The 16,662-nt window shown below is 37.7% G+C and overlaps 1 protein-coding gene across 8 annotated transcripts in view; it reads right to left on the bottom strand.

Moving 5' to 3' along the window:
* The window catches only part of PTK2 (protein tyrosine kinase 2), a 190,839-nt gene that overhangs the window by 71,629 nt on the left and 102,548 nt on the right, over positions 1–16,662 (bottom strand). For all 8 annotated transcript variants that reach the window (XR_010719326.1, XM_066175437.1, XM_066175413.1 and 5 more), the window contains 2 exons: positions 3,399–3,478; positions 1,853–1,915 (listed from right to left, as the gene is read on the bottom strand). Coding sequence is in view for 7 of the 8 variants with exons in the window: in XM_066175437.1 (XP_066031534.1) it covers positions 1,853–1,915; positions 3,399–3,478 (143 nt within the window). In the remaining variant the exon portion in view is untranslated. The remainder of the gene's footprint in view (positions 1–1,852; positions 1,916–3,398; positions 3,479–16,662) is intronic.

Raw genomic sequence — 16,662 nt, 5'->3', positions numbered from 1 at the left:
AAAAAAGGGCCATTTAAAAATTGCTCTCAGCTGGTTAAGTGCCTCATGATGTACTAAAACCAGCAATCCCCCCACAAAAAATATCAAAAAGCCTCACTTGAGCAATAAATATTACTTGTGCAGTTAAACATTTATGGACTATTAGGGTGATAAGATCAAATTAATGCATTTTGGGGATCACTGGCACTCTCTGCAGACCCTTTCCAGCTTGTAATTATCTATAGTACAGTCACTTTAAGATGGTTTCATCCTTCATCTCTCCCAGCTAAATCCTATACAAATCATATCTTGGTTCTCAAAAAAGAAAAAACTTTTGAAATGCACAATTCTCCACGGCATTAAGCTGTTACATTTTGCATATCAGGGCTGTGCTTCACTCTGCCTTTCACAGCAGCAATTTATTACTTCCAACCAAAGCAGTCACTGTTTGGAAAACACAGACTGAAGGAAAGAAATCACTCTTGAACGGGAAGCAGCACCACACTGAGTCCTCCTGGAACTCTCACCTGTCACAATTATTATTTTACACTTTGTGTGACCGGTTATGATCCTGATTCCTTTGTCTCATTGTTTCCAAAGTCATTAACTTAATTACCAATGTTTGTAGCTTCTGACTTGCCAAAAAAATGACTTAAAAATACTTTACTCAAGTTCTTACTGGAACATATGTATGTAAACTACACCAAATATAACTCACATACTTTCAAATCTTTCGTAATATCCCCTTTTAGTCTTGTCTATCTGCTCATTCTCTTTATTTTTATTACTTTATTCTCATTTTGTGATGTGTTTCCTCAACCAGGATATTTTTACTAATATTTCTACAGACAAAAAGAGAAGTTGTTAAAAAATAAATTTTAAAAAATCTCTAATTCAAACAAAACAAAGGTTTTAAAAAATCTGAATAAATATAGGAGCACTACAGAATACCAAATAAGCAGGCTATTCATTAAAGTTATCTTTACCTAGTAATATCACAGATCCCTCCAAAATCCTTTAAACTTATTCACTGTATAAAATTTTATCTTCTTCCTCCAAATGCTCTAATTTCACATCTCTAAAAGTTAGCACTCATTTGTCATTAAAAATAAGATTAAAAAATCGAGATTTCACTGCTGCAACAACCTCTTATCCCAATTTTGTGTTAAACTGTACAGGATCCTTTCAAAAGGGTAGTTAGTAGAGATGGGCACACCATTGATGCATGTATGTCTGAAACTTTTTCCACTATATAAATACAAATAAAACCAGTTTTCAGGTTTTTGCTAAAAAGCTGAAGGACTTCGGCTTGTTTAAACTGAAGCTATCTCCTGTACAACAGGAATAAGTAAACAAAATATTTCAGTACAAGGATGCTCCTTGGTCTTCTTAAAATTTGTGATACACAGATAAACAACAACCTTGTTAATTGCAAGGTCACAACTCAGAAAATGCCCACACTGAGCAAACAGAAACAACAATACCACAAACATTTTCAAGTAACTTAAACTCTGCCACAAATGAGTCGCAACTGAAGAATGCAACTGGGCACAGAAAACACTGAGGAATAAAATCACCTCACAACCAGAGCTGGCGAATCCCATGAACATTAGCAAAATTGCTAAAAACCACAGCAAGCCTCCTGATCAAGTTTAAACTACTCCAAACCTGTTTCTCTGGACCAGAGTTAAAGGCACTTTTCCTAGTTCTACATCTCAATGGGTTTCATCATCCTTTTCTTACGTTAAGGCATCTTAACAACCTTGATGGAATAGAAAAATTACAACAGAAACGTTTTGCCATTGAATTGAATTTACTGTTCCTGATGCAGAGAAGGGACAGTACAAACCTCAAGCTAGAACACAATACTTACTCCAACACTTCATAGTTGGACTTCTTTTCTAATGCATTGCCTCTCATCTCTCCGTAGGATCTCCTGAAGTCAGGAAAAATATTTGAAAGCAACAATTATTGGATAATTCAGCCTAAAACTACAACATCAACATAATCAAAACTTCCACTCAGCATCAGAAAACATTGGCAGAATGAATTCAAAGGCAAGTATTAAGTACATTATTATTCTACCTCAACAGATCTGATATTTATTTTACAAATTAACTGCATTTTTAGAACCACTTTAAACCACTGCTGCTACCAAAAGAAGTGACCTAACCTGGCCTTTAGAAGCTCCTTTCTACCTCACACTGCACTCCCTTGAGAGAGCCCTCCGTGCATGGAACAGGGAGAGCCAGGGGAAGCAGGGAATGATGAAAACTGCTTCAATCCAGACACGTTCACATTAACAAGTAAATAAATAAACAGGAAAGCTTTGTTAGGAGAGGGCTGAGATCGTTGTTTTCATGGAGAAAATGGACCAGTAATGCTCATTCAAAGAGCTTCAGTAGTTAATCTATGAGAAATATCTCATCAGAATGCTCTGAAGAGCCACAGCCTGAGAACCAAGGAAGGCAGGACCTGGCTGACAACATAATCACGGATTATTATATTCATCACATGTTTTGAAATAAGGCACAATGATTTTGTAAGTGCATACGGAGTTTGCAATTAGACAAAGAATTTTTGTTTTCTCTGTGGCTACCAGCAAAACTTGTAACAAAGGCATCAGGTTCTCCTGTGATACCTGGGAAATTTCATAAGCCTAAATTTTGTTTTAATTTGGAAAGTACTGTTCAAAGGACACTTTCATTCTCTCTTAACAAGTTTGCATTTGTCATTCATTTCTTATCAATTTTACTTCTTCCCTAATCTCCCCATGTGAGACATCAGCATAACTAAAGCAAATGTTTCAGGCTGGAAATTCTCCATAAATTACCAAAACCCAACACACGCATTTCAAAGCTGGGAACTCTCTCAAGGATCTTTTAATCTGATATATTTATCTTTATTTTCCAGCTGTCTATACAGTTGACAAGAACACCAAAAACACCCAAAAGGATCCTTAAGATGTAATCATTTCAAAACAGCACATTAAAAATTGAGTAAATACAGAGAGGAAAGGTAGCAGCATTTATCTATAATTACATTTTTTAGCTGTAGGATTTATATATGCAGAATCACAAGACTATTTACTAAATAACACCACAGATGCATTTTTTTTTAAGCATACTTCAATGTACTCCACAGGCCTTTGAATTATTCAGATGAAGAATTCACCCAAAAGGCAGTATCAAGATGTAATTAATTAAACTTTTAAAATAATGTTAATTTAAAAATCACTAGAAGTGAGTTACAATACAGTCTATTCAGTTTTTCTTCAAACTGCTTCACAGCAAAAAGAAGTCTTATGATGTTTTATTCAACTCTACTGGTCAGAAATTGATGAACTTTAAGCAGTTTCAAAATTAATGTATATATTCTGTCAGAGAGATGTTGAATAATAAATTAAATTATCAGCTTACCGGATTTCAAGGCAACCTAGTTTCAAAGCAATTTCCTGGTCCACTTGATCTGCTATTTCTAACATATAGTCATTTTTCACCTACAGCAAAAGAAGCAGGTAGGCATCACAGAAAGATCAGTTCAGTGCCAACACAGACCAAAATACTCCCCGAACAACTTTCAAATGAATACATCTTAATTTTCTGGAATGACAATTCACAGTCCAGGAAGAGAAAAAAGAATTTGTGTTCATATTCTCCACAAATGAGCTGCATTTTGGTAAGAAACACATTTCGACCACAACGAACTTGATTGAAAAATTCCCTATGTCAATATTGTCTCTGTTTCATTAACTATAATCAAAATCCACAGATGACTAAGCAGATGGTCACACCTGCATTCCAACTACAAGAAGGCAGGCTGTGTTCTTGAACCATCCTGGTCAACAGGACTTAATTGTCTAAGCAGATCTAATCATGCAAATAAAACTGATAAATGCCTGGGAATTAACAGTGAAAATAAAAACAGAAGTAAAAAGAGAAGAACGTGCAAATTGTACTGCACACTGGCATAAAATAATGCTGAACTAGCAAGAAGAAGCAAGAGTGAAACTGGGTGGTGACCATTTACAGTAGGAAACACTTCAAATCTTCATCGCATGTCCTGGACTTGTTTTATTTACCAACATGGATGTGGGCAGAATCCTCTCTTTTTAGGTAATACTTTCACCACACTGGAGTAAACAATTTATACAGTAACTAACAACAACAACAACAACAAACTCAGCCAGTAAGAGAGAACAGAACCAGCACCCAAGAACTTCCCTCTGCAAATCTTGCACCAGTAACAAATCTCAACAGCTTTTCCTTAACAGCTCCTGTTACCCTCTTATGGAAACATCAAGTTACTGTTGAGATCCTAAAGTTGCAGCAAGTCCCAAAATACCACAAAACTCCATGTGACTGACTTGCAGATCAAAGAGGGGATGATGCACTATGAAAACAACACACTTCACCAAGTGGGCTTGTTGAGTGATGACAAGTTGTAAGAACAACTATTTCAAACTACTACTCCTATGAAATGCATAATTTAGGAGTAAGGAAGTACAGCAGTGGATCCAACAGCTGGAGGTGTTCTCCACTCAGCATTCTCCTGGGAACACATGAGCATCCACCAAGCATTCCCTCAGCACCAGTGCGGCAGCTGGCTCCTGCTCCCAACTACAAACAAATCCCTAAAAACTTCCTAGATCTGAATTGCATGACAAGTTTTAATTTGTTATTGAAAGACGTGGAAGAAGAAATATGATAAACTGTGCAAGAGTGAGAGAATTAATTATTACAATAGCTGAAACATGAGAAAAAAGCCTCTTGCATTTGAATTCATACAGCCACTCAATATGACAAAATAATGAGCTTTTAACTCTTCTCAATTCAATTCCTAAAAATACTAATGAGACAGGAGAATAATTGCCCTTCAGCATCATGTAGTGTCCTATTTGTACACACATATGGAAATAATAATTCCGTATTCCCACAGTAACAGTATACACAATATGAATTAATAATTCTCCTCTTCATTATGTTCACAATTTTAAATAATTGGATTTAGATTGGGTATTAAGATGATTTCTCCACTGAAAGGGTGGTCAGGGATTGGAAACAGACTGTGCCGGGAAGTGGTGGAATCACCATGCCTGGAACCATTCAAAGTATGGATGGAGGCCTCGGGGACATGGTTCAGTTGTGGATGGGGCAGTGCTGGGCCAGTGGTGATATTCCAAGTCTTTTACAACCTAAATGGTTCTATGATCCTATGAAGAGCAAAATGTAATAAATTACACCAGGATCTCTATTCATGAGAAAGGACTTTGAACAGGTCCTGCACTAAAACTGCCAAGCAGAAGCTCAGGGCAGGTAAATCAGGAATGGAGTTTCAGGCTCCACAAACTGCCACAAATGACCTCAGCAAACACACGTGGGTGGTGAAAACAGCACAGCTCTCCTCACCCTCAGGTCTATGTAGGGATACCTCAAAATCAAAAAAAGTGTTGAATGAGGTCAGATCATATATGGATACCCAACTTCCAGTAATCCTCAAGTCATTTTTCTGAGAATTCACCCTTACGTACAGCCTAAACTGCTTCACCTAACAAGCAAACCTGTTCACAAACCCCCGTGGCTAACCTGTCTTACATCCACCCAAATCAAATACCAACTGGCTAATCACTTATATGTCATTGAACTTTTTTTTTTTTTGTAACTACGTGTTCAGTTTTTTGAATCATTTCAACCATTCTGCATCACCAGGAAATTTCAAAGTCGTTATCCATCTATTACTTGAGGCATTCAGACACCAAGAACAGGCTGTAGCAAAGTACATTTTCAGTCCTGACACATAAAACTTCCACTTGCAGGAACGATGCTAATTTAAGGCCCAATGTATTATGATCAAATGTGGATTCATTTATCTTCACAGCTCTTTGCCTTGTGGATCCCAGTGCTCCAGTGCTTGATTTGTTAAACTAAACAGCTAAAGAGCATCTCCAGCTTCATGCAAACATGATTTTAAAACGCTGCTAGCCTCCTATTCCATAAATAAATAAGCAACATTACCCAAATATTTAAAGTTTGGGGTTTATCTCCTCTTGCCCTGCAGCTTGCGAGCTTTCACAAATTCCAGTCATGTTCCCAGTTTGACTCTGCAACTACAGACACCAGATATTGACTAAGAAAATGTAAAAGACCATCCCCCCTTCCAACAGAATGGAAGGGGAAAAAGAAGTATTTTACATTATATACACCTCCTTATTTTAGTGTTTCCACTTTTTGAGTTATAAAAAGAGATTTTAAACTTCAGGAAACCTGTGGCAAGAATGCAGTGGTCTGGATTTAACAGTGTCCTACTACGGACAGCCAAAGGGGCTTGGTTTTTCCCTTTTTCCATAAACCTGCCCGCACACATTCTTCTTTCAATTTCAGCAAGAAAAAAAAAAAAAGCATATTCCATTTCTACTCCCAGAATACCAATGAGAACTTCTCTTATCACCTTTAATTTTGCTTGACTATTCTCTTTGAGATGGCATCAGATCAATGCATGAACTAATGCCTGTGCAGAGATTAGATAAGAATTTCACAGGAGGTTCAGCACAACCTCCTAAGGAAAAAGCCTGAGCAAATATTAAGTGGAAGAGACATAAGAGATAATTTAATGGTAATTAAATGCACTGTCACAAGGCAATTGAATAGTTTTCCAAGAAGTCTTTTGTGTTTGCTCAATTATAACTTTTATTATTATTATTATTATTGTTAATATAATTAAACTAGAGAAATGAGAATATTTTCTGGGTTAGACAAACAAAGACCCCATCTTCAAGAGCACAAAGCCTATATACATACAAAGGCACAAAAACTGAACTCCTAGAAATCTAACAAAACCTATCAGGTTTTTTTCTGCTGATTACAAATTCAGAAGAGTTAAGAGAGAGGATGAATCTTCTCTGTGGGGTCTGGAGATCCTGTTATCTCTGAGCTTGTCATACTCCCTGGCAGCGTGTGCAGATCTCTGGAAATTCAGGTAACAGTGTGCAATACCTGGAGAAGCTGAAGAATACATCTATCTCTATATACATAGATATGTAAACACACACAGCCTTTTCAAGCAGATCAAGCACCACTGCCATAATCTCCTCCACAATTTAACTGTTCAGAATGGGATCTCTCCAAAGGCTAAACCACAAGAACACCCACAGGATGCTATTTGATACACCTTAGTTTTACCTAGTTTGTAAGACAAAACTGATTAATATAAACTTGTCACACAAATCTGGTTTTCAAAAAGCCACGCCAAAAACCCAAGTGACAAAACAAGAAAACACAACAGCAATCCCTGATCTCTTTCTTGGGCCCCACAAAGCCTTTAAGGCACTCCTGCTAAACCTGAGTGCCATTATGCCATTTACACCCCATACTAGAGACCAGATGCTCTGGCAAGGATAAAATTACATGAAATCTGTATTTATCTCCAATACTTTACGGTCACTATGTTACAGCAATAAAAATGCATAAAGATCAACAAGGCAAACACTTAGATTGACACCAGGATTAAGAATTCAAGTGCAACACTGCTAAAATCCTATATACTTTTTATTTAGTAACTATCAAAACCCAAAGTATGATCTCTGAAGTGAGTCATTTTGGTATATGTTGTTTGTAACATATTTGCTTCCACTGACTTACTCATTTTGTATTCCCACATAATGTGCTTATCTCAACTCCCTGAGAAAAATATATTGGAGAAGAGTTTAAAGGAGGGTAAGAGACAAAAGTAATTTATTGCTGCAAACTACTGTGCTGATTTCAAGAACCTTTTCCCCTGGATTTTTTTTAGTATGTTCTAACAAGTTTAAGTCAGATTTACAGTCAAGCAGGTGCACGCTTTGGGGGGAAAGGATTAGTCTACTTAAGTTCCATTAAACATGGAATAATGGAAATAAAAACTGCTTCAGGCTTCCAGGCGAGTATTACTGCAGTGCCACTGTCAGAGGAAAAAACTCCACCAAAATTTGTTCATTCACAGGGTGGCAAATCAGAATTAAAGTGTGACCTGAACTTCACATTTGGAGTTGACTTCTTGGCCACAACAGCGATGAACAGTCTGGTACAAAAATGGGCTGCAGTGTGGGGAAAATAGGAATGCCAAGCATAAAGGCACCTCTCAGAGCTAGAAAAAAGAAGTCTTTCACATGTTCTGATAAAATAAAAAATGAAACAAAACTGTCATTGCCCCCTCGCCCCAGAATGCACAGCACCCACCATCAGTGAATAAATGCTTAGAAAGGGCAGTAAGCGCCAAAGCAAAAAAGGATTTTGAAATCCAACAATCCTACACCATATTTCCTGATTTATTACTGCCCTGATATTCAGCAACAATTCCCTTTATTTAGAATACTTTCTATTCTTAACAATATTTTAATTTTTTTTATCACTCTTCTTTTAGCCAGAACAGAAACCTCTCTTCTGTCTCCAGTATTTTGGCCATTAAAAGTTCAAAGATACCCCTAAATCACAACAAAAGAAAGGAGGTGAACACAACATGAACTAAAAGGCTTTTCTCACACAGACGATGGGCATATAAACACAAACCCAGTTTCATTTCTAATGTCAAGACTTATAAAATATTTCTTCTTTTACTTGAATGGGGAAATTACTGATGGTGTCACTTCTGAATTCTCAAAATTTACTAGAAAATAATAGGCAGTTTCGCAGCTACAGAAATGGACAGCAAACTCCAGACAGAACAATTTAAAATAAAAATTGAAAACAGAGGAAAGCCCATGCTTGTGAAGATGGAGAAATTAGAGAACAGCCCTATGCTATGATTTAAGGAGAAATCTATCACTGGCCTCGTATTTTATATACCAGCTGCTACTTTCAAAAGCCATCTGCTTCATTTTCCTGCACACGAGTTTTTTATGCAGCTGCAGTATTTCAGAAGAAGGTTCACCCAGGCTGACAAGCAGTTCATAAAAACACCATGCTGGATTTAGATTTCTTTATTAAGAACAACAGTAAAATAATTCTGAACTTGGCAAATGCTTTCCAGTTTAGGGATTTTTTTAAAAAAAGCTATTAGATACTGTGTCTTAAAAAGATATTTTATGTTTAAACTTGTTTATAGCCTTATAAATTATTACATAAAATTATCAAACTTGACATTGAGTTCTCAAGCATAAATACTGTGGAAATTCTTTAGCAACAGTACTATCAAATGGTATCTCAAAAAGAGCAAATACCAATAATTAGCCACTACTGGCTTTCCCAGCTTAATGTTACCAAGAAATTTCCCACAGGATAAACTCCAATTTTTCAGGACAGTTTAAAAATAAGCAATCTATTTCTCTCGCTTTTCCTTCAGTCTCTATGACCTACTTGCACAACTTAGTCCTTTTTCATTTCTATTTTTTTTTCAAATTTGCAATGCTTTGAACACTGCATTTAAACAACCCTTCAGTGACTAACTTCCCACTGAAGAGTTAAGACCATACTCAAAAAGAATCATCCCAACATGAGATATTTAGATAAGCAACTGAATAAAGAAAATGTCTTCTCTACTCCATTCAATAGAGAGCACACAAACAGTAATTACAATCATTTAATGAAGCATGAAAACAAAGATTTATATTACATCAATTTCTCCTTATCCATTTGTTCTACACATTTATTTTTAGCTGGTGCTTTTATATTTTGGGAAATTATGTACTTCTGCTTAGTTGGTGAAATTTATATTAAAAAAATACAAGCTGTCTCTTAATTGTCCTGTATATGCAATAATTTATTTATTCTCCGTAATTTCCTTGGGTTTATTTTTAACATCTCAGGTGTATTCTAGCACCTGCTTTTAAACATCCAAGTTTCTAACTCTGGAAGGTGATTTGGTGTTTTGTACTTTATAATTCTCTGCCAGTCACCAGAGTTCAACCAGGATATTTGTTCTGCGCCAACACATAACACTTTTGGTGACACCCATCCCACCAAAATCCAGATAAATTATTCCTGCAGTTTACCAGTTCCAGCTTCTGGAATGAAAGACCATAATATCTCAATATGGGAAAAGCTGATCTTCAGCAACCACTTTTGTGACCAAGACAAAAATTCAAGAATACAGCTCATTTGTATTCCCCACAATTTCCCATTCAAAACGAAGGATGTTGCTCTGCTCTGCACCTGCAGCAGGTACAACACACAATTCCACCCCAATCCACGACACAACTCTTCTGTGAAAGAATTATCTCAGATACTCTCTGGTTTCAGCTGCATTGCTCCTGTAGTGTTAAACACACCACAGAACCCCTGTAGGACAGACACAGCATTTTGGGTTAATGTGGAACAGTCAGCTGGTATAAATCCTGGTATCTGTAAGGACCAAACTGCTCCTCCATCCTTGTTTTCCAACAGCAGGTTCATGTAGCACACCAAATTTTCATCACTACAAAATCAGCTTGGAAGAACGGGTCCCAACCCTCTACTACTGCTTTACTACAGCTTCAGAAATCTGACGCAGCATTAACCCCGAAAGATTTGAGCCTCATCTGCTCTGAATGAAGCCCCATATGCACAAAAGCCCAGTGCTTGCTTCTAATGTCATCAGTATTTTTAGGAGCTACCTTAATGATCGTAATGGTAGTTTTTAAAATACACACAGGAGGGAAACACATATGTGTTCCCACCCCTATTTACCCATCTGATAGTATTAAATTTGCTACAGGAGATAAGTCAACATTAGGGAAAATTAGGGCTTTGGCCCCATCTAGGGAAGTTAAAAGCCCAGATCTGGTATCAGGATAACATTCATCTGCCATCTGCCCTCAGCTGCTCCTCCTCTTCGTGTCTCAAGGTCACAGTCTCTATATTATCTAGGGGTGATCTTTGACATCTCTAACTAATTTTGGAAGCTCCTCTGCTAATAATAAGGGCATTAGAGATGGGCTGGGGGGAAACCAACTTCTGACAAGGCATTGTTAGGGGCAGAGCAGCTAAAAATGATGCCGTCTGTCCGAGTGGGCTGAGCTCCAGATGTCACTGCAAGAGACGCTGCTGCCTCGCAGCCCTTCCACAAAGTAGGACTGGACTCTTGGGAGCCAGACAGAACTCAACCTTCTAAACAAGCCTTGCTCCCAGCTAATTTTATATTTCTCCTTTCCAACACACAATTTCAAGTTTCCAGATCAAGCAAGTCCAAGCATCAACGTAAATCAATTTTTCTGTGTCCTTCTTTTTATTGTTATACACAACTTAATATGCTAATTGCAGTAACATTTTGTTCCAGGCTACTAAAGAGACATATCCACACATCAGTACGTGGAAACCTGTCCCTGGCAATTTTAATTTATCAGGCTGAATTATGAGCAACTCAAGAAAAGCTCACAAGGATGATTTTCACTGCTCTGGCTGACAGGTGGAAATTTTAAATCAAACCAACCCTTTCCCTTTGGCCTGAGCTTGGCTGACCATTCAGGTGTTAAGGAAGGAAGTTTCACATCCCTACCTTAAAGCACACTAAGGGAAAGCAGACATTGGGCACACAAAATTTGTAGCCAAAGTAGGTCCACTACTTTATAAACAGCAGAGCTTAAAACAAGAATGTCAGCATAGTTTTTAGAGTGTAAATCAAATATTACAGGAAAAAGTAAGTATTTTATGGGATATTGTGAATTTTTTGCAATTTCAGAAATCTACCCCTGTCAAGGAAATCTCACTTTTAATTGTCTTTTCAAGCTGTAAAGAGCAGACAGGAGAGGTCAGGTTCATTTATATTTTCATCAAAAACTATGTATTTTAGTACCTTTTAATCAGCTGCACTCCTTATATTGACACCTCCCTGTAGGGTACAGTTTATGTCTCAGCCTTTAAGTCTTCATGAAAGATCTGTTGGGTTTTGGGTGGGTTTTTTGTTTTGTTGAGGATTTTTTGTTTTAAATAGGCTGCCAACATTGGGAACAACGCCAGTTTTTCTCCCAATGTCCTTCATTTCCTTCAAAGCTTTTCCTATCAAAGTCATTTGCTTTAGGTCTCCTATTTTTATTAGGGTGTAAGAATTGTTGTTACTTAATTAGGTTAAAGAGTCCAATTCCCAGCCTGCATTCAAATTACATCTCATGCACCTAAGCCTTATAAAACTTTAATCATTAAGTTATTACAGTAATTGCCTGGATTTAAAATTTCCTACATGTCAGGGACAGAGTTATAAAAATAATTTAATTTGAATGATGTATAAAGAGATATTTCATTTAATGAAATACCTTTCGAGAGTGAACATAATCTTTACAGACACCACAGAGACAGAGAAAAGAAATGCCAGTTGTCCACAAGAAACTTTTTCTCCACTTTTTCAGAGGATGTTTTTCCCTTTTATTTATTTATTTTTTTTTAATAAGAAGAAGCATAATTTTTTTCTCTTTTCTTTTTAGAAAGAGTTTTCTTATGAAAATGAACCTGTAGTGTACCGGTCTGTGTCTCTGGTGAGACACAGAGAGCCCTTGTGGCACAGAATTCAGCTCAATTTTTTCAGGGCATCACTGACCTGCCCTAACTTCGAGATCATCCCTTGCCTGCAATTCCTTCTGTCACAAACTTTGCTTAATTTTAAAAAGCAAATTCAAAACACACTTCAGTCCTGTGGTCTCCTTTATTATATGTATGAACATCTCGAGGGTAGCTCCACACTGCAGGCTAAATGAGGCAGCAGGGAAAAATTCAACACTGATAAAAACAACATTTTCTTGTTCTCTGGGATCTGAAAAAAAAACCACCCCAAAAAAGTTACTTTAAAAGTCTTCTGTTTGAAGCACAAGGACAGCAACAATGGAACAGCTGATGCCCAAGAGCTGCCCCCACCCCCTATACAGATGCTTACTCCCTTTTCATGAAGGGATAAACCATCTCCAATTACTGCAGGCTAACATGTTATTCAAGGATAAATGTGTGCAGGCTCTTGTCCCACAATAAAAGGAAGGCAATTCAAGTAGCTTACGTCTGATTCTCATTACAGGAATGTTTTTATAAGCTGCATTCTATCTTGATTTGAGATACGGCTTTCGTTCCTCACTCGGCTACTAAGGCAAAATAGAGGAGCTTGTGCCCTTTATTTCCACTTCCCAACAGCCATGTCACTGGAACACAGGGAAATGAAGACACTCACTAGGAATTTCACCAACACTTATTTAAAGCAACTGAAAATACTCCCAAAAAGTACAGGAAAATGGTGAAATCTTATTTCGTTACTCAAAATCTGTGATTTTTAATTCTCCTTTTGTACCTTTATGTTTATTTTCTCTGAAAGATCTTTAAAAATCCTACAAAAAAAACTAGATATCTTCATTAGAGGTTTACAAAACAGTCAACAGAACACATATACACACACACACGAAGGATGCTACCCTCTTGATAAAACTTAACTTAGAGTATTTTTATTCACTGTACTTCATGTTTTAGCTTTTGTGGGTGAGATTAGAGCTCACTTTGGTTCTGATTTGGGTATTCAATACCACAGGACACAACTGAAGGCTGGCACATAAAACCTGTGCAGTGAGCATCTGCCAACTGTGCAGACAACCATAAATCTGGCTTTGCCTGATTTTTGAATACTTCAGCCTCACAATTTGAACAGCACTGGGTAGGATCCAATTTGCCTAATTTGGCTGAAACCGTAAGCAGTTGGGCCCAAGGGAGTAATGCAGTTGATACAGAATCACCACCTAAATGCTTCACAGATTGAAAAAAGAGACAACACCCCTGAAGTCCTGTCACCCACTACCCCGGACACCTGCCGAAGAGAGCAGTAACAGAACAAAAAGACACAGTTCCAGCATCAGTTTGTTGATCAGAGCTCTCAAATGGGATGTGAAATGACGTGACTGGAACACACAGCTCCTCCAGTGAAGGGGAATGACCTAAAGATCAGCCTCTCCCCAGATCTGGCCTCCAAGCTGAGGCACAGCCTGAGCACAAGAGGCACGGCATGGCATCGTTAGTGGGACTGATTCTGATGTTATTAACGAGTTGTGTGGTTTCCCCCTGATCCCACACACTAATTTTAATCCCTTGCAGTACAGATTGCAGAATGAAAGGTCTCATTAAGTGCCCTGCTTTACACTTCCAATTAAGAGCAGCTCCCGCCCACCGCAGATGGCAGAACGAGCGCCACGATCACAGCACGTCAAGCCACAAGCAGTTCCAGGCACAAGTTCTTGATTTGTTCAAGACCCTTGAAGATGAAGAATATTCAAAAACAAAACAAGGTCATGGCATCCTTAAAACAGTCAAAAATCAAGGAGAAAATAGTGATTTCACATACCAAGCCCAAGCTGAGAAGCCTGAAATGCACTGATTTGCACAGGGCAGTGCACTCGCTGAAGTGAATGGGAGTAGTCATGCATGTGAAGGCACAAACGTGTGCCAGCTTTGGGTTTAACAGTCTGATAATTGTGGTTTGGGTGAGCTGGATGAATAAACCCAGTCTGTTGACAGTGATTAAGGTAACGTTTTGTTATCTTTACAAAATGTTGTATACTCTTCCAGAAGATAAAGATCACTTAAGGATTTAAACTTTCTTTTTTTAAACAATACTGTGGCTTGCAACTCAGATTCAACAAAATCCTTACAATTCCAAAATCCATGGGTGACAGAGGTAACCATGTTTCTTTTCCCTCTCCATGAACTTTTAAGTTTGTTGCTATAGATTTCTAATACACAAACAGCATGGTTGGATGTTACCAAGTTAGCAATAAGGTTCCCAGTCTCATCCTGACAAGAAAATGACAGGCATCTGGTCCTTACAAAAATCTTATTCATTTGTAACACACTAGACAGCAATGTCTCTGAGTTTTACATTGAGAAAAGCCAATCTGACAGCAGAGGTGTTGTTTCTGTCAGATTTTTAAAATTTTGTAACTGGGTTCTATGCTCCTTATCTCTGACAGTTACTTCTGTGCGGGAAGCTCAGGATATCTATGCATGCATGTATGTATTCTGTACATTCTGTTGTTCTTGCCTACACACAACATGATGCCTCTGACTGAGAGCAGTGGTTAGCAAAAGATGTTAAAATTTTGCAGAAATGACACTGAGATCAGAACAGAATGTGAAAAATCATCTTTCCCTGTTTTTTCATCCCCCCCCCTCTGCTGTAGGTCTGGTTTATGATGCAGTGTTACTGCTTTAATTCTTTCTTGCCTTCTTTTCATACGTCACTGTTGCTGCCTTAACACTTCACCACATAAAAGTTATTGTCCTAGTTTATCCAAGAGGACAAGTGAAATTCATGGAGCAAAGCAGAATCATGGATAGAGAATGACAGCTCTGGAAAGTTCTACCTGATTTCCATGACAACAGAGACCCAAATACCTTACAGCACCCCGAAACAAAGTGCAGTGACTTTTAAAGAACCGGATTCAGAAATACCTACTATACGGTGAAAAAGAAAGGGGAAGAGAAAATAAGTGGGATGATGTACAGAGCAAGGAGACAAGAACCTCTGATTTTCATTTTCTAACAGCACTGGGTTTCAGGGCATTGTCAGACACAGGCAGCTGACAGCTTTGCCTATCGGTCCCAATGACCTTCAAAAACCTCCTATTCTGAGCCATTTGCATCTGTAATGATTTCTCCAAATTTAGCTAGAAGTTAACAAATATTCCTCTGGCATATTTCAAACTCCTTGCTTTAAATATATTTCATATATTTCAATCTCCTTGCTTTAAAGAAACAGTTCCCTGAGGCAGAAACGAGAGGACACTGCAGGCTTTCCAGTTATTGAACAGGAAAGTGATGGAGTCCAGGAAATTATTCTGGAGTTCATCACCCACTTCTGCGTCATGGGAAACACAAATCTCCTGTGTTTAAAGCCAGCATGAAGGAAGTCCCTTGCTGCTAAAGGAAAAAGGATTTTGTTGTACAAGAACCCCTGGCAGTACTACACTAAAAACTCACTGAAACTCAGACATTTTAGGCTAAATCCAGCATATCACACAAACCACTTAAACCAGAAAGTGAAGTCCAAAGAAACACTGCAAGACAAATGTCTTTTCAGAAGCCACCATCGTAGATCAATACAAATACTGCATCACACAGTAAAAAAAAACCAAAAAAACAAACAAACAAACAAAAAACCCAACAACAACCACAACAACAAAAAACCCCCCAAAAAACAAAAAACCACCAAAACAACAACAACAACAACAACAACTTAATTTACCTAGGACATGAATGTGTGTGCACAATTGTGCTTTGCTGATATTAGGGGCCAGGGTAACCATTTTAGTCCTGACTCCCCTAAAAAATATCCCCAGGAGGTTTTATTGTGAGCTTGTTGGTCTAAAAGCAGATTAAAATCATTTAACTGAGTAAAATTAGTATTTAGTGCCTAATTTATAGAAACTTTGACTATTACACAGTTTTAGTAATCCAGAAGAGATTTTAAACTCAAGAAAATAACCTAAGAATGTGAGAGGAAAAAGCATTTGATGGTTTGTAGCGAAATTGTCACTTACTACACTTGCAAAAATAAAGAAATTCATCAGTTTAATCAAGTGTGAACTAACTGTAAGAAGCCAGTGGAACAACAGTCAATTTTATCTGAGTTAGGACAACTATAACCTGCAGATTTACCTTGTTTTGGGAACATATTCTTCACCACTTCTCAAGGAGAAAGATGCCATGGGCTTTGTGCCCTTTCTGATTTATATATGCAACCCTACGTGTTTTCCAGTTTTCCGTTTCTGCAGTA

Source organism: Chamaea fasciata, unplaced genomic scaffold (genome assembly GCF_029207755.1).
Source record: "Chamaea fasciata isolate MVZ Bird 193981 ecotype frontalis unplaced genomic scaffold, bChaFas1.0.hap1 SCAF_1, whole genome shotgun sequence".
NCBI lineage: Eukaryota > Metazoa > Chordata > Aves > Passeriformes > Sylviidae > Chamaea > Chamaea fasciata.
This window is presented reverse-complemented; position numbering and strand designations above follow the sequence as displayed.